Source organism: Platalea leucorodia (assembly GCF_965183815.1).
Source record: "Platalea leucorodia genome assembly, chromosome: 22".
Taxonomy (NCBI): Eukaryota; Metazoa; Chordata; class Aves; order Pelecaniformes; family Threskiornithidae; genus Platalea; species Platalea leucorodia.
In genome coordinates, this window is record NC_138844.1 from 4,473,825 (window position 1) to 4,493,795 (window position 19,971).

The 19,971-nt window shown below is 41.0% G+C and overlaps 1 protein-coding gene across 6 annotated transcripts in view; it reads left to right on the forward strand.

Moving 5' to 3' along the window:
* ZNF652 (zinc finger protein 652) overlaps positions 1-19,971 on the forward strand; it is a 43,178-nt gene that overhangs the window by 14,081 nt on the left and 9,126 nt on the right. For all 6 annotated transcript variants that reach the window (XR_014230404.1, XR_014230405.1, XM_082332051.1 and 3 more), the window contains 3 exons: positions 14,030-15,177; positions 18,603-18,750; positions 19,056-19,171. Coding sequence is in view for 4 of the 6 variants with exons in the window: in XM_082332051.1 (XP_082188177.1) it covers positions 14,269-15,177; positions 18,603-18,750; positions 19,056-19,171 (1,173 nt within the window). In the remaining 2 variants the exon portion in view is untranslated. The remainder of the gene's footprint in view (positions 1-14,029; positions 15,178-18,602; positions 18,751-19,055; positions 19,172-19,971) is intronic.

Sequence of the window (19,971 nt, forward strand, 5' to 3'; positions counted from 1 at the left end):
CCACCTAGAGCATGGGATGTCCACCTAAGAAAGACCTGGGAAAGAGGCCTTTGAGTGCATACACTGCATTAAATAGATATTTTCAGTAAACAAGATCCCATCTTCCCATCTTGGTATCGTGTGCCGTATCAGTGCCTAATGGAAGAGTGGCGTACCAACAGCATATTTGAGATAGGCACAGGTATATTTAAGGTGATTACAAAACTACCTGTCATCAGTGGCCTATTTCTCTGTGGCACGCTATAATATGCCTTATCAAAGAATAAATTTCTTTCTAACCCCACAAAAGAGAGAGACATAATTGAAAGCAAGTATCAACCAATTGAGAAGATTGATATGTTCTCTAGCAACCTGATTCTGTGGATTATGATTGTATTAAAATATTTTATAACCGTTCTCTTGGTTAAATTCCTACAGCACAGAACAGCTGATCTCTTAATGTATCGTTCTGTGAAACAGCACTCTCCCTACAAGATCCAGATCTCAGCTTCTAAATGGAAGACGAAATAAATTTTAAAGAACATAATTTTGTTTCTTAAAAGAATATTAGTTTACATTTTGCTAAATATGTGCTGTTTGTCTTTTCAGAATCTTATGATACCAAAGTTTGGTGTGTGTGTCCCCCAGTAGTCAGAAAAAATCTGGATTTTTATGTGGAGGTCATTTTATTATCATGAAGTTATCCACTTTAAATATTAATGCAGTCAATGAGCAGATACTGTCTACAGTTGACATCACCCTGTAATGTCTTGAGCTTCCTCAAGCTGAGGAAGCATGGCTGAATTATTTCAGACAGTGTTTTCCAGTAAGAGCCTGTAGTTGTTAACCTGGTCTTTCTGTGGATCTAAATGCCTAACTTCCTACTGTTACGACTGTAAACACTAGGCTTACATATTTTAAAAACTTCGCAATAACTCCTTTGTTGTATCAAAAGTCTAAATAACTAATCTCTGTTAACATAGAAGGATGTTTTGTCTGGAAGTGACAAATTTTATGCCTTTAAGAACTTTTTAATAAAAATATGATTTGTCCTTGAAGCTGCAAACTCTGTTTGAACACACACTCTTGTAAGCGAGTAAGTGTGAGTAAAATTATATACCGTTTTGGGCCTCTGCAGGATCTTCATTTTCAGTATTTTGGAAAGTGGGTGGGGTTTGCTTCTAACTCTTAAGCAGAATTCATGCAGGTCTCATAACTAGTAAAAGCATAACAGACAGACTTCCCTAGTTCAGTTGAAACATTCATTATAACCTAAAATTCTCATCTAATTTCCGAATTACCTTTGCAAATGCTTAATTTTCCAAGTGATCTTAAATTGGTGATTTTTAGGTTGCTCCTCCCTCCTGAAAAACAATTGCATAGGGAGTGAAACTCTGGCGGTAGCTCTGGTGCCAGCAGCTTAAACTCATTAACACAAGCAGCTTGCATTAGTTTCCTTGACACTTTCAGACACCCTTCCCTGAGGAGGTTTCAGACTAGTAGTTTTCACTCAAGAGAAACATTTAGCTATGCTAAGCAACTACCAGCACTTTATTCTGTAGTGCTCTCTTGTTTGTGTATTTTTAAGTTTTGAAACTTGATTCTTTCGGTGGAAAAGTGATTTTTAGGAATGTAATGCGAAAGGCAAGTGGGCCTGCTTGAAGACAGGTTACTGGAATTAGGATCCATGTTAACATTTGAGACAAAACCTGTTAAGCCAATTTCATTCTGTCCCAGGTGCTAAATACAAGTGAACAGAAAGTTTTTCAGCTGGGATTTTGGAGGAATATTTGTGGTACCACTGCGCAGACAGATGGCCTGGTAGGATAAGGTAGTAGAGCTTTTCTTTTTTTACAAGCAGAAAGTTTTATAGTTGAAAATTTGCAGACAAGCATCCATTGATCCACATACCTTCTTTTATGGGCATGTTGTACACAAAAAGTTGCAAATATTTGAGTTGGAGCATAGCTGAATCTTGCAGGTGCAGAAAGCTTACTAGAACATTGCTTTTCCTATGGCTGACTAGTCTCGTGGAAGACAGTAAAAATCTGTTCTGAACTGCACAGTTGCTTGCAGGTCATGCTTATTTAAGCCTTTTTAGTGCTTATGTGATGAAAAGGGAATTATGGAATGTGTCTTAATAGTGCTGTCTGAAGACAAATTACATATGGTGGCAACTGTGAATTTTAATGGTAGAAGGCAGATTATTTCTAATGAAAAGCCTGATTGCTGTTAGTGTCCAGTACCCTAACCCATAGCAAGTACTGTCAACTAGCTGTGTCACTGTAATATTTTTGGACGTTTGCTGAACAGGAGTATTTATGTTTTCTGATAGATGCAGATATTTTTTGCTACGTATGTTTTAAAGAAGCAGCTCTCCTTCCTGCTCATGCTTCTGACAGTTTTCTGGTTCTATCCTTTCTAACAAATCGCACTGTTCCGTACAATGATGGGAGCTCTATCCTTAATTCCAGTAACTTTCCCTGTTTTTCTTTTCTTTTTCAGGCGAGCAAATTTGAGGTGTTTCTCACATAAATGATGGGGCCAGATGCATTGCCATTCCTCAGTATATTTTGTATGCTTTCTCACTGTAGTAAATTCTCCAAGTTCCCTGTTAAGTGACATGCACGGAGCTTAGATTTCCCGTGTTTTAACTGCATGTCACTTGATGAGGGACTTACGTTGGGATAGGTGTTTAATGCACCGTGACACCAGTAGGCTTGACATTATGAAAATACAAGTTGTGGTATATAGATGTGACTTCAGAAGTCTTGAGCAGGGACAGAAACATATCCTAATGAATCTTCATCGCCCATGTCATGTAGTAGTAAAAATGGGTGCTGAGAATCTCTAGTTTGCTTTATTGTAATGTGCGCGTCTTGAATCATTCATTTCGCACTTACTAGCTGCAGGACAAAATCTATTAGTCAGAGTGAAATGCCATGCTGACTGCAGTTTAAAGGTCTGAGAAAAATTATGTCCTGAATTTAATTGCAACTTTTTGCCAGGCAGCTTTGTTTTAACACATACCTTGTTGCACTTTCCTTCTTCCACTTGTACCTTTCTAAACTCATTCCATTTCTTGTGTTTCCCTGTTTGGTGTCTCCTCACCTTACTCTTTCTTTACTGCACTGTTTTCTACTGCCTTTTTAAACTTGGTTCCCAAGCCAGTCTGTTCTCTTTTCCCTCTTTTTGATTTTCATAGCTTTTCTTCTAACCTGCAGATTTCTTGATGAAGGATCCCGCCTTCTACTTATCTCTGATAAATTACCTGGCCCACTTACAGTGCTATAAAATCATTTAACGTAATCTCTCCTGTGCACAACTGACTTCTATTATCCCACACTCCAAGCACTTCAAATTCAGACAATAAGATGAAGTTAATTATCCCTGCTGTCAGTGGACACTTCCCTTCTCACCCTCCCTTCGCACAAATAACCCCAGTCTTATTGAGATTCTTACTGAGATGCTATTCCCTGCCTTGCTTAGGAAGCTAAGTAACTTGTTCCTTTTTGCCAAGAGGGAAAAGAAAAGTTTTGGGTTTGTTGTGTTTGTTTTTTTTTTTTCCCCCCAAGTGTTCTTTCTCTCACCCTGAAACTTGCTGGCTGCTGTAAAGACAGGATCTCATTGCTGAGATTTGGAATTCGTGCGCCCCTGAGTAGGTCCTGAGGTGGTTTCTGCGATAGTTGGTTCAGACCTTTGCCAAGATGTGGATTTGACTTGAAGCCTATAACTCTGATGCTGCTGTTCTTAAAGATAAATCTGTGGGTTTAGATTGTAACATGTCAGTAAGGAGAGACAACTCGTGTCTAAGAATATTTTCATAATCGTTAGGAACTTATTTTTAAATGAAAGCCTGAGCTACACAAAGGCTGAAGTCATTTGAAAAAAATTCCTGTTTGCTACAGGTTCCTGAAAATACATTATATTTTCAAGCTCAATTCTTAAGCATAATCCTCAGATGTTTTCCGCAAATTTGTTATTGTGCTTCTGGTTCTCTTACCTTGATATTTTATGGAAGCTGAAAGACAGATGGCACCTGTAGAACAAATTGATTTTTTTCAGGAAGGAAAATCTTGTCATGGATGGTAGTATTCATGAAGTTGCACAGTGAGCTGGTTCAGAGAACTGATCCAGCTGAATATTTATCCCAAGGAATGGTTATTTTCCAGGCAGACTGATTTCCCAAGGCATCTCACCTTGCAACCATAAGAATGCCAGCGTTGGCATATAAATAGGGAAAGAGTGTATTGCCTCCTTTGGCAGCCGCACAGACTTAGGTCAGATTAAAATGAACAAGTAACTTTGGCCTTAGCTGATAATTGTCCCCACTTTGCCCAGAAGGAAATTTAAATACAAAGTGGAGATAAGACGTCCATAGCTGCATAATGAATTAGAGGAAAAACTGGGAATAAAATCCACTGTATCAATGGGAAGAGTATTTATGCTTGAGAATTGCAAGTGTAAAACATGTGAAGGTTGGAATGAACTGCTGTCGTGGTACCGTGGCTGTTTTGGTCACGCGTAGACTTGCTGAACAGCTTTCTGTCTGCATGTCTCACTCTGGTAACGTCAGGCAGAGCGCTGAATGTCGTTTCCACTTGCAAAGGTAGAATATGTGCAAATAGGAGTTCTGTTGAAGTATTGTTACTTGGTTAGCGTTTCTTGGAAGCTGATAAATTTGTCTGTTGTTAAATGTGCTTTGTTAAATTATGTAAATATTATAAAAGCGAGACGGTCTGTTTTTCCAAAAGTTTACATTGTACATCTAAAACAAACTCTGTGTGTAATGTTTCAGAAGATTCAGTAGCTCAAAACAAGACAGTAATTGGTAGTGGAAGATAACCATACCGAATGGTTAAAATTCAGGGTTTACAGGAGCGTTGTGACATTGTGCAAGGCGAAACACTTACAATAGTATAGTTTTGGTATTGGCACATTGAGACTTTGTCAACACCAGATTACTTAAACTTCTCAACAATCATTGCAGGACAGCAGTTCTGCTGGTGATCTGTGCTTGCGTGACCACGCATATCATCTTGGTATTAACCACAAGGTTAGCTGGGTTTGTTCCGAGTAGCGTCTGGCGGTTCGGTAGCTAAAATGCTGCTAGAAGTTATAAAACTGAAACTCTGCAGGCAAACGCAGGTCTGTGTTTGTGGGCAGTTTGAAAGGAGGAGATACTAAGAGAAGCCCAGGTAAGGAACAGGAGGGAAAGCTCCTTGCGCTAATTCTCCATCAGCACAGCATTTCCCAGTACGGGAGCGGTGAGTCGTGCTCCTAGCTAGCACATCTGCCACTCTGCAGAGGACAGTTGGGCACCTGCTGCAAGCTTTTTGTTGCTATGGAGGTTTTTACAAACTTGTTGCTGGTTTCAAAGTCAAAATTATCTAGTGTGTTAAGAGCTCTAAATGAAAAATGGAGCGGATTTTAAACCTATCCGTAAGCACATTCCAATGATGTGAGAAGAACAAACTTTATTTTAGAGAGATCAAATTCACACTTCATGAAGCCAAAGATTTTGCTATTTAAATCTTCTTTTTTCTGCTACACACCACTCTCAGCAAAGTTCCAAAATGTTTAGCAGGTTTTTTAAAGATAAACTGGCAGACTGGAAATGAATCAAAATGTTTTTTTAAAAGTACATTAAACTGTGACTGAGGGACTCTGTAAAGTGTGCGTGTAACATCACGCTCTCAGCTCGGATGAGATTATTTTAAGCGTTCCATTATTACAGTGTAAAAGATAAATGATACAGGAGCACATTACGTGCCGTGATGTGTCGTACAGGCTGGTCAACAAAAAGCTGTAAGCAAGTAAGTGAACCTGTCTGTGAGTTTTCTTCTGCTGAACCCTTCTGTAAAAAATACAAATCTCGATTGTTACCTCCATTCTACATATTGCAAAGGTCTCCTTTAGGGCTTGCTAGGAGAGGAGGTAGGTCTATTCTGGATAGCAAAGTTTATTATTTCTTGCCAAGTTAGTGCTGTCAGCTTAAACCAAGGAAAAACACCTTTCCTCCAGAATAAATGTCCAGGTGGAAGTTATACCTGTCACCTTTACTTTGTGGACAGACCATTTACATTTTTTTGACCTCTCTCGACTGATCTCCATCTACATATCAAAGACACAGTTATCACCTAGTGCCTCTTTCTCCACTCCTCCTCTCTGGGAGGGAAAATGCTAACTTTGGGAAACAGAAGTACAGATCTTGATGACAGATTTCCTTTTTGTTTCCATATGGCTTTGTGCGTAGCCTATATTGTTAGTGCAGTCATTTGCAATCTTAGAATAAGTTAGTGATGTTTAATAAGAAGTGTCATCACTGGCATCTATGAATATAAATGGATGGTTTAAAATCCTAGTGCAGTTTTTACTAGGCTTCAAGATATGTGAGCAGAAATGATGAAAGCAAGAGGTTTTAAAGCAAAAAGGAATCTTGCCACTGAACAAGAAGAAAACTAGGCAATAAAAAGTCATTTGGAACAAAGAGTAGGCTAATGGGTGAAACAATTGCCCTTCAGTATCATAGCAGTGGGTAGTTTTGAACTTCTGGCACATGTTTTGATGAATATACAAATTTGAAGGGACAGATAATCTGTTAATGTGGTCATATAAAGCTTTTTTGCTTCATATATGTGTCGTCAAGTTATCAAACAATTACAGAAAAGGAGTAGATGTGAAAGCTAGGTGTATACATGTGAATGACTACTGTTGAGTGGCGGCTACCAGGTTTTGTTTTAATCTTGCTTTCATTTTTTTGCATTGAAAGATATTGATGACACACAGCAATAGATTTGAATACAAGGAAGTTCCTGATTCAGTCACAGGTGTTTAATTTTTATATATTTAAGGCAGTAGGAAGGGCTTCACCTTTTAATTTGAGTGTATATCATGGGGTACTAGAACTTCTTTCACGATGGTTTTGCCTAGTAAAAGAAAAATGTTGAGGTTTATGGCTGTCGTATCTAAAACTAGTTCATAGCCAATAGAAAGCCTTCAGCTTACTGCAAAAGCTGAGGGATTATAATGCTGCTGAATTCTGAAATGGCAACCTCTTAAACTATTTTCTGTGGAGATAATGCTTGAAAAAATTCCAGATTCACAGTTCTGGAAATCACTGGTTTGAAAGCCTTTGTCTCTCAAACCAGATTTCTAGATACAGCCAAATAATTCATCTTAAGAAATGGAAAAAGCCTGAAGGGTTTTTATCATCGTTTTTATGTTTTAGCTGCAGGATATTATATAAGGCATTTTTCTGGAATTGGAAATACGGTCTGCTTCGTTTTCCATTAGACTGTTAAATACTTACAGGCAAATAGCCAGCTCCATACAGTGAAAATATGTTGCCTGCTGAGTTAGCAAGATATACCGATCACAGATTATTTTAGGAATGGTCAAAAAAAAACCCCAACAAACTGGAAGATGGGACAGTCTAGATGCTGTACTGCATCTTCAGGCTTTCATGTACCACCCTGTTGAAGATACTTCTGCCCTGACCTTTGCTTGGAGAATTGGACAGTATTTATTCACGCTCCAGCCTTTTGTTTCCCTGCCAAGACTCCCTGCAATACTTTCAGTTACTGCCAGCGTTGTTGGTTTTTTATGACGTGCGTGTCAGTTTGCTTAGTTGTACCACGACTAATCCATTTGAGACAGAGATGCCCAAATATGTGGCATAGCTTTAATTTCACCAAAATACAAGCCACAGTGGCACACACCATTTTATGTCTGATCTTTTATAGGAGTTGATGGGAAAATCTGTTTCAAGTGAATTTTGAGCTCGCGGTGAAGAGAGTTTGGATTTTTTGGGTTTTCACAGAGCGGCCCCAGGAATCGTGTTGTGAATGCTGTTTCTTGCCATGTTACACCATATTCCCCAAGTCTGTGTCAGCTGCCCAGAATTGTCCTTCTGATACAGTAGATAGGATTACTTTTTTCTCTCCTTTCCTCTGTAGCTCTACTAAGCGTGAACCTATTACAGATGCCATCTCTTAGGTGGGTGTTACAAGCTGTCCCTTGGCGTCTAGCAGATGACAGACTAGATCCTTAGTTGCAGTCAGTCTTTTTATTTTGCATTTACATGGGCAAAGGCAGGCTTGAGTGCTTACCATAGAAATGCAAAAACTGTGAGGATGTGCTGACTGCGGCTCTGTCTTGAGATAAAACTTACCACTTAAGAACATATTTTCAGTTTTTTGCATATAAAGCAGCTGAGATGCACAAGAAAGGAGTGATTGTACGATGATATAAATAATTCCCTCTTGTGTTATAGTCCTGATTACTATCCGCTGACATGATGTAACTTGTACCAGATGTGTTTTCCCACTAACTGGGAATTGCTGTGCCTGTGCACTATTCTGTTTCATGCACCTGTTCTTCAAACTGTGCAAGTATATTGAAACTTTTTTTTTCCATGAGCACTGAAATACTGCTCATGTATTGAACTGTAGGTGACTGGACCATTTCAGTCACACACTTTGTATTTTCACATGGCAATCTCTAGTCATTCCTTGCTAATAAGCTATTCAGAATTCACATTACCTAAGGATTTCATAGAGCAGAGCTGTAGTGAGAAAGCATTAATGTTTTGTTATTTTTAGGAAATACACTGCACAGCTTTGTGCTGGGCAGTATACTTAAAGCTAAGCTCTATCTGTGCAATGAACATTATGTTTTTCTGATGCATTTTCTTGTATTTCTGTCCTGTCTGCTGACTTGAAATTGATTAATGGATAACACTGATTAACATTAACAGAAGCTAAATGAAAAATCACACTCTTATTTACCTCTACATTTATACTTGCCAGGATGATGCATTCGCTTCTCAGCCTTTCAAAATAAATACATGTGCCAGTTTATCATAGTTCGAATCATCGAATCATAGAATCATTAAGGTTGGAAAGGACCTCTTGAGATCGAGTTCAAACGTTAACCTAACTGCCAGGTCCACCTCTAAACCACGTCCCTAAATACTACTTCTGTATCCAAATAATGTGACTAATAAGTGTGAAAGCATTTAACTTATGCTGCTCTTTTGAAAGGGTTGAGCTACGCTGTTGCATTCTGAATTCCCGTAGGGTTTGGCTGTACTGGAAGTTTCTACCTGATGAGTTAACTTTGACCCAGCTTCAGGAAGCAGGGAAGCTGGGGCTCGGCTTTTGGTTAGAAATTTGAGCGGTGTCCAGCCTGCAGCGTGTCCCAGGTTTGGCGTAATGTTGGAGCTGTATTTAATCAATCCCCCCAACCTGCAACCACTGCCTCAGTCCTGCTCTGAGTGTAGTTTCTTCAACAACTGCTTGACTAGTTTGAAATTGGCACCTTACCTTAAATAATGTAAATTATTTATTTATGCATGTGGTTGTTTCACTGCTTGTAAACTGTGTGCAAATCTGGTTGCCCCAGGACTTAATGGAGCTGCTGGATCGTAGCTTGCAACCAAAAGACGTGCAGGATCCTTAACAACTTCAGGTTGTTAATGCATATGCAAAATGGCATTGCCTTTAATTATAACACAGTTGTAATTTTTTTCCTAACTTTTAGTTTCTCTAACTGTAGTTTGAGAGAAGTTTTGTTTTATGGAAAAGAAAATTTCAAATCTCAAGATACTCAAACTTTCTCATTGAACTTGGTTTTATATACAGTGGTCTATATACCTAAATGGCAGAGTGGAAAACCTATTCATGCCCTGCAGTGCCTCCTGATTGCATCCATTAAAAAGCTGCTGTTAAACTGAGATCTGGCTGCTCTTAAACTGAAGAGGGGAGAAGAAGTTTTGGGGGTTGTCTGGTGTGAAGTTACAGGTCTTGTGTTGTAAAGAAAGCGCGCAAATTATTTGTGGTGCTTGTACAAGCTGTGTGGTATTTTGGTGCTGCAGTGCTTGCTGTGGCTCAGATTCCCCCACGTATCAGGTGCTGTACACTTTTGGAGAAATAATTTTGGTGTCTTGTGAGCAATAGCAAGGTTGCGAGCACTAGTTACTCTAGTACACGTGGCTGGTAAACAGAAACAAAAAATCATCTTCTGTGCCTCTCTTGGACAGGCTGTGTTAAAACAAAGAAAGAAAATAATGGATGGCTAATAAATGAATGCATTTTTAATGTTGAACATTGACTATTGCAATCTCTTTTTTCATAGTATTCACTTTCCATGCAAGAAGTAGGTGAGCTGCAGGAAAGCCCCAAGCTCTCACCCCTCCTCCCCTTTTTCCCTATGGTGTGTGCAGAACTTCTGTGGCAAACGCCACTGATTTGTGAATTGAGGCATGGGTCTTTTTTTAAAGGGATTTTCTGGTCCTTATGGCTATCTGGGAAGAGTGGGGGGAACTTCCAGATGTTAACTAAGTAATAAATCAATACAGTGCTGTCTTTGTGTCAGTAGACAAATCACCCTTGTGCTTGCAGCCCTTCTAGACTTGCCAACCTACAGCAAAGTGAATTAGACCAGCGTCTGTCAATTTGCAGAGCTAATATTGATAACTTTCTATGGGCAGCAATTACACTGGTTTTAAAAAAAAAAAAAAAAAAAAGGCCAGTGTCACATTGACCAGGAGTGGCAGGGTCACGGCTGTGAAGTGCCTCTCCTGTCCTTTATGGGAGCCCCCAGAAACACCCCGGCAGAAGGGATGAGCAGCGCAGTGTCCGTCCGCGGAGCGGGGAGCTGGCAGCCTGGGCGTGATAGCGGGCAAACAGCCGTAGGCCGCGCGGGGGTCCGCAGCTACAGGCAGCCTGGATGCGCAGAAATGACCGCGCAACCACCTCGCTTGCTACAAAAGCTGGAAGAAGCAGTGTTTGTTCTTTACATCAGTGTCTGCTTCTGGTGGATGCTTGCCAGAAGTCAAATCGTACCTCCTTGGCACAGGTCAGACAAAAATAAGAGAGAGACTGTCAGGCTGGTCCCTTCCTGAGGGCAAACCGAGGACTAATTTAAGGTCGTTAACCTCCGACTATATTGCACTTGGTCTGTGCTGATTTGACCTCCTCCGTTGAGCCCGAGTTGGGACAGGTAATTCTGCTAGCGTGCCCTGCTCTAAGTTGTTCTATTTTTAGTACAGATAATGTGAAGAAATGCGGTTTTTCTTCAGAAGTAGCGAAAGCATTGTATGAAGTGTTGCTCCCACATACACATGCTTCCTCCACCTACACATTTGTCTGCAAGTTGTTTGTACTTTTTTCTGGGTTTGAGCCTTTAATCTCGGTAGGCTTGCAAACCTTTCTTGTATGGTCTTTGATTGCGAAGTGTTGCACGCACTTCGTATGTTCATTCTATGCTCGTAATACAGTTATTCCTCCGTTTTTTGTCTAGATAGGCTTCTTCAAAAATTGCTTTGAAACTGTGTATCCTTTTTACATTTTAATCAGAGCCTGTATTGCTCCCTTTTGTAGTATGGCTGAAATTCACTCTGTGAGCCCAAGCTGTTCAACAGCTTTGAAAACACTGGATTCACCTTTAAAAAAAAGGCAAAAATAGAAACACCCAAATGCTGCTTTCTTACATTTAGGATTAGAAACTTAAGGAAAAAAGTCTTCTATGAAAATATTTCGCACAGTATTTAAACTACCGTCGCTCAGAATTGTCCGGAGTCTAGGAGTGCGTTGATGGTATGAAATGTGTAAGGAGGGCTTTGCTTTACCAGCTGTTTGACTGGTAAATAATGTTGTTCGAAAGTTGCGGGTCCCTTGAGGGTAGCTGGCGGTGTATTCAAAGTGAAAGTGGGTTACTGATTCTGCAGAGTGAAGTGGTTTTAAGACCAAATAGCTTTGATAACTCAGAATAAGCCCCTTTGTTGTTTTTATTTGAAGTGGTACTGTGTTCATACAAAGTGGTTTATTATACAGAATATTCCTTAAATGAGCAGAGGTGAAATGATGGCAGGATATGGAAAGAGAGTATTTCAACATTCAGTAAGGGGGGAAAGGGGGGACAAAGCCTCCTTTTTGTGACAAGTTTTTTGCCCTTTTTTTCTTTTTTTTTTTTTTTCTGGCTATCTAGCAGCAGCATTCTGATAGCCTTCCTGATTTACTCGTGCAGCTTGAGAGATGCTTAATATGCTGAGGAAATAATCGGGTATCATTTTCTACATGACATAGTGATTTTCTGAGCTTCTGAATAATTCATTAAAGTTTGTTAAAGGGAAAGCTAAACAGTGGATTTCATCATGCCCACAGCTTTCTAAGGGCCTTCATGGGTATAGGGTTGTTAATTTTGGCTTGCAATCACAACCGGTTTATTTTATTATTTACTAGTTTTTCCATCAGAATATTACTTGTGATCACAAGCCAATGTTAACAGCCCATCTCCACGTATTTCCTGGCCCAGCTGGGTCTTGGCACTCGTTGTCCCGCCTCACCTCTGGAGCTGGGAAGCTGGGACCTGAGACCCTGCTGAGGATGGAGCGAGTGTGGAGCAGCGGGAATAGACCCCGCTGCTGCGGTGCTGTGAGTCTGTCTGCGGGTCACTCTGTCGGGCATCTTCAGGGCGCTTTTTGAGTGCATGTGGAAATATTGGAGAACTGTTGAAGAATCTGTTTAATTAACTTTAAGCTGATAATCAGACGACTGGTTATTGGTCAGTCACTTTCCCCAGCATCTCGCTTCACAAAGATTGTAGGGCAAGGTTCAGTCTTTTTTATTATTCAAACCACCGAGCCCGTTGGCAGGTTCATCTCCTGTTCAAAGGGGGAAATTTCTGGTGGAAGAGTAAATAGAAACTATAATATATAAATTGTATCAAAACATGTTTGGATGGAAGTTACTGCATTTGTAGTGTGGAGAATATTTTAACTCAGTACGATGTGGAAGGAAATTTATCATAAAACCCCATGTCTGTAATAGTGCTTTAGGTTGGTTGCTTTTTATTGTTGCTCCAAGAATACTAATAATAAAAATGGCCATATGATTCTGTGAAATCCAAGTGTTTTATACCTGTCTGCTGGACTTAGCCCAAGCTTATAGCCTCAAGGAAATTTTCAGACTCCGGTAGTGGGGATCCGATTTTCTTCATACTTAGCTGCTCAATCCATCCATTTTCTGCCAGGGCCCTTCTCTGTCATGGGATGTCTCTTCATCACTGTCCTTAATTCTCCTCTTCTGCACCCTCTAGTTGCAAGTTTAGTTCCGAGTATGCTGTTCGGTTAGGGGTTCCAATTTATTTCTGACTTGATCTGCACAGCCAAAAATCTTGGCTTGATGTTGCAATACTGCGCTACCAAAATGTAATTGTCCTGGCAAAAAATAGATGCGAGAGCTTGATTACTTGTATTCATTAGGGATCACGTGGCATTTTTTGCAAGAGGAAGTAACAGTGTCCTGGTCAAATTCCAAGTTGGATAACTGCAAGTGAAATTTAGATGGACAAATGTAATATTGTTTGGCTACTGCATTGAGGAATAAGTAGCTGGGGGAAGGGATAATGAGACAAAAGAGTAACTGCCTTAAATCAAGAGGCTGTATGAGGGATCTCTGAGGTGGAAACAAGCAGGGGACGTGGTGTTCTTAATCTGATTTAGTGCTGCAAGTCGAAAATGCCTCCATTGAAATTCTTCATGCATATCTATGTTAATGGAATGTTGTTTGGTATAATATATCCTCTTTCTGGGTGAGGAAGGGCTCCCTTTGGGAGATACAGAAGGAGAAGAGGTATTTCTGTGTAGGCATGCACCTTGTTTGATGGAGAGGCATATGGGAGTAGAGCAGAGTCTTGGGGCCATCAGTGCTCCCGAGTGCCCAGGAGAAACGCAGATCAGCATCTTGGCCCAGCATTGAGGCAGGTGGCGGTGATCTTTGGTGGGTGGAGAATCTTCCTTTTGAAATGGATAGCCTGCCTTGGTTTCCGTATCTCAGGAGTCTAGCACCAGGTGCACATATTTGCGCTGAACTTCCAGTTTTGCTTGAGATAGTGCTATAGGAAAGTCCACCCCCAGCAGATACAGCTCATAGATAATACACCCTGTGCTTTACCCCAGTTGTACAAACTCAAAATAAAAGAATTTGCTGAAGACTTTAGTGATTTTTTTTTTAATTGACTTTGTTTTCTCTGTTGTCTCTTACAGATAAAATGTTCAACGGTTCATTGGCAACTTTCTTCAGAAGAATAATTACTACTGCTCTGCTCTTGCCATAATACCAGAATTCTGTGACCTACACATCAGTGCTAAACACCAGCAGAGAATCCTATTTTGTTCATCCTGTGTAGATGGAACAGGCATCGGTCTTGAGAGTCCATCCTGATGTAAAGCTGCTTACTTGGTTTTCTGGGATTAAAGGTGCTCAATGAATCAGGGCCCCCCAAATGAGTCAAACAGCCAATTCTTGCCAACAGTTGGTTGAAAACTGTGCCGCGCATGTAGCAGGGATGGCGCAAGAGGACAGTCGCCGTGGTCAAGTGCCACCCACGTTTTATCATGGTGCCAGCCAGGAACTCGATCTGTCCACCAAAGTGTACAAGAGAGAGTCAGGAAGTCCTTACTCTGTGCTGGTGGACAGCAAAATGAGTAAACCACATCTCCATGAAAGAGAGGAGCAGCCATATTTCAGGGAGAACAGATCGGTAGGAGAGGTCCGGGCTGTGAAAGAAGATAGAGAAAACTCTGACGACTCTGAGGAGGAAGAAGAGGAGGAAGATGAAGTGACTTACAAAAGGGAGCAGATTATAGTAGAGGTAAACCTTAACAACCAAACATTAAATGTATCAAAAGGGGAGAAGGGTGTCCCCTCCCAGTCCAAAGAGACTGCTGTTCTTAAGACCAGCAGTGAGGAAGAGGAGGGTGACAGTGGGGAAGAGGCCACTGAAGACAGTAATGATGAGGAGGAAAATGAGAGGCAGAAGAAAAAAGAGAAAAGAGTGGAAAAAGTTAGTGTTGCACAAAGGAGAACAAGGAGAGCTGCATCTGCTGCAGCAGCCACAACTTCCCCATCACCCAGAACTACAAGGGGTCGTAGAAAGAGTGTGGAGCCCCCCAAGCGTAAGAAGAAAGCTGCAAAGGAGCCCAAGGCACCTGTGCAGAAATCAAAGTGTGAAGAGAAGGAGACTTTAACCTGTGAGAAGTGCCCCAGGGTGTTTAACACACGCTGGTACCTGGAGAAGCACATGAACGTCACTCACAGGCGCATGCAGATCTGCGACAAATGTGGGAAGAAATTTGTTCTAGAAAGTGAGCTGTCCCTTCACCAGCAAACAGACTGTGAAAAAAATATCCAGGTAGGTTTGCTCACCTGCTTGCCAGATTTCCATACCTTCTGTCGTGCCCTGGATACAGCTAGCGGACACTTCAGAGGGGGAAATCTTTTGCGCAGACCAGGTTCTGACCGAGACCTTGTCTCTACGTATCAACACTTTGGTGTCTTCCAAAAGAAGTAAATTGCAGGGAACAGAGTGTACAACTGACGTCTGCTTTAGCAGAGTTACTCTAGTATTTAACTACGAGTTGGGGAAAACGCAAAGCTACTTTAACAAATGTCAGACTCAAGAGTAACTGGCCTGAAAACAAGTGCATTTGCAGTGAAGTACTTTGACAGGATAAAACCTCCTTCTTCAGGTGCTGAGCACCTGCAGCTATCGCTAGCTTTAAAGTTCAAAGTGTTTCAGTGTCCTGAAACTCAGTCGCAGAGTGTGTCCGGGTAAGGTTTCAAGGGAGAACGGAATTTTGGCACTTCGCTGGTATTGGAATCAGAAATTTGTAAAATACCGGAGAGGCAAGCAGGTGAGAAGGAAACTAGTGAAGTCAGGATTTGAACTTGCGTTGAAATGTAACTTTTTAAAATCCTACTGAGATAATTATGTACGAGTAATTTACAGTAGTGTTCGTGTATGCGTATGGAAGCGTATGAATTCAGCAAGTAAATCTGTTCACAAGCCTGCCCTTTTCCCACTGCAAAAAGCTCAGTAAATCTCTCTGATAATATAAAGATCTCTGGTCTTTCTCACCAGAAGATTTGCAGCTTTTAATTTTATACAACAATGGAAGCCTGTGTTGTAATAGAACCATTTTAAAGTTTAAGTTGTGGAAAGAGTTTCAGAGTTTCTGATTCATTTGTGGTTTGTACTTTGCTCATAGGCATCTATGTTCTCATGTAACTGGGGGCACTGTTGTTTTATCTGGCGATTCGAACATGCTTTTTTTGCCTTGTTAAACTAGGCAGTGTTGCCACCTACTTCTGAAATAATCCCACTGCCAGCACGAAGCAGCTTGAGTTCAATTTCTGTGGAGCTGAAATGTTGAGTGTTTGTAGAGCAACAAGTTTTTTTTGTCTGTCCAGTGTGTTTTACCAGAAAGATTTAAGATTTTGTTTGTTTGTTTGCTTAAATGCTAAACTGAATCTGTATTCAATTCCCACTGTGTGGGAGACAGATGAAATATTTATTGCAATTTCTCTTTGCTGTAAGACTCAAATGCAGCTCTATATAACGCTGTGCTATTTTTCCTTATGTTTCAGCTCATAGGAGGAAGACTGAAGGAAGGAGTATAAGATAAGATAATGAGCCTTGAGCATAGTTAGTAAAATGCACGAACATTTCAGTATGTCCTTGCAGTTTTTGAAATAAATACTTCAAAAGTTTAGTGTAGCAGAGAACATGTAAATGTACGCAATGCCCTAGCATCCAGGTGGCTCATTCACAGCATAAAATCTTTTGAATTTAAACAGGAATTCATGACTAGTTTGTGCATGGTATAGAATGGAGAAGCATCCTGAATCCGTGCACCCATATGCTTCTGAGGGGTTACATTCCTTTGTCCAAAAGTGATAGGAAAAGAAGAAATTGTAGAAATTGTGTTCTCTATCCAGTACCAGAAGAATCGGGTCCAGAAACTTTCCCAAATATTTCTAGTGCCAGAAGCACTGCTAGTCCTCTTCAAGTTCTCAGTATAAGCATATATTCAGCAATTATTTTTGTCTGTCCTGACATTTGGAATGTGTTTCACAGCTGCCTGCTAATTTGTTTTTATTACACTTGGCAAAAGGAGTAAGGGGATATGAAAGTTTTACATTAATGTAGGGTTTAATATGACAAGAGGGATATGGAGCTTTGTCTAGGAAAAAAAGTGGTTTCATTTTGTAAGTGGTGATTGAACTGATAAACATGGCTGGCTCCTCTCTATATTTTTTTTCATCTAAGTGATGGAATATATCTGTTTTTCCAGGTAATCTCTTGTTTTCATCCTTTCAAAATTAGCGCTTTCACAGAATTCCTGCTGTCATCTTAGACTCTCTGTGTAGTAGCTCTCAGTATTAGTGAGAAAAAAACTACTTGCTGCTAATCGTCAATTAAATTGTAGACTGACTGCTTCAAGGGCTTGCTTAACCTTAAATCAAAGGATTTTTCATCATTTCTGAGCATTGCTTTGTTCTGTAGGGTTTTTTTCCCCCCAAAGACTACAGTTTGTTCCTGACATGCCTCCAAGGAGGTGCTTTTAGAGGCAGAGGCTCTCCTTGGAGTCAGCATGGTGAGCGTTGTACCGGAGTTTCCAGGCCTGCAGAGACTGAAGCGCTGTGGAAGCAGCATGACTTGTCTGTGCAGAGAAGAAACAACTCGAGTTGACAGAAGGCATGGTATTTGCTAGTTCTGCAGTGGACAGCATACAGCCCTTCTTACTTTGAGGGAAGGATGGGCAGGAAAATGGAGATGTACCAAAAACCCCAAACACCCCAACAACTAAGAAAAAAATAACAAGCCACAGTTCCTTCCTCTTCACTTCAAAGATGAAAATTACTTGGTATCCTCACATATGTCTGCTCTCAAGTTTCACAACTAAGATTATTCTGGAATTCTCAAAATTGTACAAATATTTTTTTAATCAAGTCTTTAGCAAGAACTAACTCTGCTGGGAAAAAGAGATGCGTGAAAGCCTTTGGATCCTGCTCATCGCTGACTTTCTGGACATTTCACAGTAGTTGTGGGAAGAGATTAAAACATTGTTTGTTTGCATGTGGTCATTTTAGATCTATAGTGCTACTGACAGATATAAATGAAGAGTCAGAACACAAAAGACAGAGGTGACAGCTTGCTTTGCTGTATGAACTGTGTACCAGACTCTCCGCATGGTCAAGAGCTGCAAGATGGAAGCTGTCTTCTGTATAGAGCTATAAGGATGGGAGAGCTTTGACTAGTTCAGGGGCTGTTAGACCTGGAGTTTGAGGGGTCACAGTGCTCCTGTGGAAGACAGGGCTGGACACGCAGATGGGTTTAAGGCAACTTGGTGGTGTTGGCCTCCTCCACCTCTGTTGGCTTCTTCCCACACCAGGGGTTTGGATTCTTCCCACAGCAGCAGCAGCAGTGCCTGTGAAGTTGTCTTCTCCGTGTTAGCTCCTTGAGGGCTGCATCCAGCTCTATATGCTGTTGTGTTTCGGAAATAAGTTCGCGCAGTGGCTGTGGTGTTCTTCAGGTGGCACCAAAATGCAGTGTGTTAGCATCCTCTCTAATCCTGCTTGATCTGGCTTTTCTTAGTGTCGTCGTTTCAAGTGTGAAACAGTAAATGTAAGCTGAAGTACAGTCTGAGACAGCATACAGCATTTTGAGTCGTTTTGGGCTTTTTGTCATGTGAGAGGAAGATACGTGGCTTAACTCCACTCGAATCACTGAATCTTTCTAATTTAAACTTCCTTCTATTTATCCCATTCATTCAGTGTGTTTCCTGTAATAAATCATTCAAGAAGCTCTGGTCCCTCCATGAACATATCAAGATTGTCCACGGATACGCAGAAAAGAAATTCTCTTGTGAGATTTGCGAAAAAAAGTTCTACACCATGGCCCACGTGCGGAAACATATGGTTGGTGAGTTATTGATCGGCACTTCTGTTGGTTCTGCCTCATAAGGTGTCGTTGTGGTTCTTAACTTGTAATTGCTGTTTTGAGGAGGAAAATAATAAGGCAAATTCAGTTGTCTGAGCTTTATCCTTAGCAAAAAGTTCAAATCTGTAGTACTGGGCAGCAAGCAAAATCTCTGTGTGTGTACATACCTGTATATGCTTACAAGCTGTTCAGTAATAATCATTTCCCTGCTCAGAGTTGGAGGAAAAAATTGGTTCAAGAACTGTTTGCATTTGAATGACCCTCTCTACTGTACCGTTGTGTTGCAGCACACACAAAGGACATGCCTTTTACATGTGAAACCTGTGGAAAATCATTCAAACGCAGTATGTCTCTCAAAGTACATTCCCTGCAGCATTCTGGAGAGAAACCTTTCAGATGTGAGGTGAGGCAGCAACTGTTAATATGTTTAGATACGGTAGCATAAGGTATAAAATCAGTAACACTGTCAGTAGGGAATGTAGGTGGGAACTGAATTGACTGACATGTGAATGAGGGGCAGTTGCATAAAAATTTGGGGACAATTCTTCTCCACGTGGAGCGCACAGCAGGAGTGCATCTAGCAGCAGGTCAAACTGAGGTGTATTTGGGTTGCTTTTACTGCTGGCTGTCGTGTTTTCCTCAATGAGTACACGCTACAGCAGGATTTGAATCCTAGTTTCCCTCGGTGCTCATAGCAAAGCCTAATGCAAATTACGTTAATCCTCCCTGTCCTGCCCAGGAACTTGAAACAGGCAGAAGTGGCCACAGTGAAAATAAACAAATTACTGCTTGCTTTTCACTTGTGGGAAAAACTATTGTCTTTGCTGCAAACTGTTACCTCCTTAACATCTAAGAGAGTGCTCTGAATTTGCAGTAGAGTATCTCACTGATGCATTCATGTGTGTTTGCAATTGTAATTTTATGCCTGCCCTCGGCAAGGATACGGTACAGGACAGACTTACCCGGTCATATGTCTGGGGCAGATAATGTCTCAGTCATCTGATGGGGATGCTTGTGGGTATCACATGGTGGAGGCAGAGGGGGTGCAGAGCCCTTCCTCTTTCCAGGGCAGGTCTGGTGGCTCACCCTGTCCATGAAGTGGGGCACAGCTCCAGCCAGACACGTAGGAGTAATGGCGTAGTGCAGCCAGAGTAGTCTTGGGGGCCAAGACTCGTAGGGAAAGAAGTTACCTCATACGAATAA